This window comes from Meleagris gallopavo, unplaced genomic scaffold (genome assembly GCF_000146605.3).
Source record: "Meleagris gallopavo isolate NT-WF06-2002-E0010 breed Aviagen turkey brand Nicholas breeding stock unplaced genomic scaffold, Turkey_5.1 ChrUn_random_7180001851157, whole genome shotgun sequence".
In the NCBI taxonomy this organism is placed as follows: Eukaryota; Metazoa; Chordata; class Aves; order Galliformes; family Phasianidae; genus Meleagris; species Meleagris gallopavo.
In genome coordinates this window covers 6,053-7,607 of record NW_011118109.1, presented here as the reverse complement: position 1 = coordinate 7,607, position 1,555 = coordinate 6,053, and the positions used below count along the sequence as shown (strand labels likewise).

At 64.4% G+C, this 1,555-nt stretch overlaps 1 protein-coding gene across 1 annotated transcript; it reads right to left on the bottom strand.

Annotated features, from left to right (window-relative positions):
- Positions 1–230: 230 nt before the first annotated feature.
- Positions 231–1,549, bottom strand: LOC109364373 (vegetative cell wall protein gp1-like; the record flags this gene model as incomplete). Its single annotated transcript, XM_019611016.1, has 1 exon — positions 231–1,549. A coding segment is annotated over exon 1 (1,312 nt), but the record flags the coding sequence as incomplete, so codon positions are not given.
- Positions 1,550–1,555: the final 6 nt, after the last annotated feature.

Here is a 1,555-nt window from a genome sequence, read left to right as displayed (position 1 = left end):
GGTGGATGTGTGGGGCAGGGGTGGATGCGTGGGGCAGGGATGGATGCAGGGGGCAGGGATGGATGGAGAAGGCAGGGCTGGATATATGGGGCAGGGGTGGACGCATGGGGAAGGGATGGATGTGTGGGGCAGGGATGGATGCAGGCAGGGATGAATGCAGGCAGGGATGGATGAAGCAAGCAGGGATGGATGCGTGGGTAGGGATGGATATATGGGGCAGGGATGGATACGTGGGGCAGGAATGGATGCATGGGGAAGGGGTGGATGCAGCGGGTTGGGATGCAGGGGGTCGGGATGCAGCAGGATGAGATGCAGGATTTGGGGATGCAGGAGGTTGGGATGCAGGTGGTCGGGATGCAGGGGGTCAGGATGCAGCAGGATGAGATGCAGGATTTGGGGATGCAGGAGGTTGGAATGCAGCGGGTCGGGATGCAGGAGGTCGGGATGCAGCAGGATGGGATGCAGGAGGTTGGGATGCAGGAGGTCGGGATGCGGGATTTGGGGATTGCAGGAGGTCGGGATGCAGGGGGTCGGGATGCAGGAGGTCGGGATGAAGGATTTGGGGATTGCAGGAGGTCGGGATGCAGGGGGTCGGGATGCAGGAGGTCGGGATGGGATGCAGGAGGTCGGGATGAAGGATTTGGGGATTGCAGCGGGATGGGATGCAGGAGATCGGGATGCAGGAGGTCGGGATGCGGGATTTGGGGATTGCAGGAGGTCGGGATGCAGCGGGACGGACGGACGACGCGGAGATGCGCGGCACATCGAGCTCCGGTTCGGGGAAGCTCCGGGACGAACCGGACTGAAGGAACCGTTCCGGATCGAGTCGGGATTCGGAACGGGATGGGAAACATCGAAACGGAACGGCCGGGGGAACGGAAACCGTTTGGACGCGGCGGGACGGAAGAGCGCAACGAGAAGCGCAACGGATGGAACCGAACGGAGCGAGGGGGAAAACTCAGCAGCGGGTCGGGACGGAACGGAGCGGCCGGAGGACGGACGGAGGGACGAAACGGACGGAACGGGGGGGTGGGAAAACACCGGGATCGCCGCAAAGCTCCGCTGCGGGTCGGAACGCGGCGCTCGGGACGGCGGAGTTTTACGGCGCACGGAGCGCAACGGGACGGGAACGGGAACGGGAACGGGAACGGCACGAACGGCCCCGGGCTCGGCTCCGAACCCCCCGCCGCTCCCGTTGCGCTCCGTTCGTTGGCCGTTCCTTCCCTCGGCTCTCGAGAAGGGATTCCCGCACGGCTTTTCGTCGACGGCCCCGACGGAACGAGATGCGGGGAGGGGATTTTGGGGAGGGGTCGAGCCGTTACCGGCGGAGTAGGGCGAGGGTTGGTGGTCGCGCAGAGCCCCCAGAGCGCAGTTGGCCGTAGAGAGAGGAGGGCAGGGGGGGGCGGCCCCGAAACCTCCCCGCATTGGGCTGTATTGGAAACCGCCGGGTTGACTGCAAGGACTGAATTCGTAGGCTGAAGCTTCCATGGCCGCGACGCAGGAATCGTAGGAGTTGAGGTAGGAGTAATCCATGGCGAACATGGAGCGACCTCGA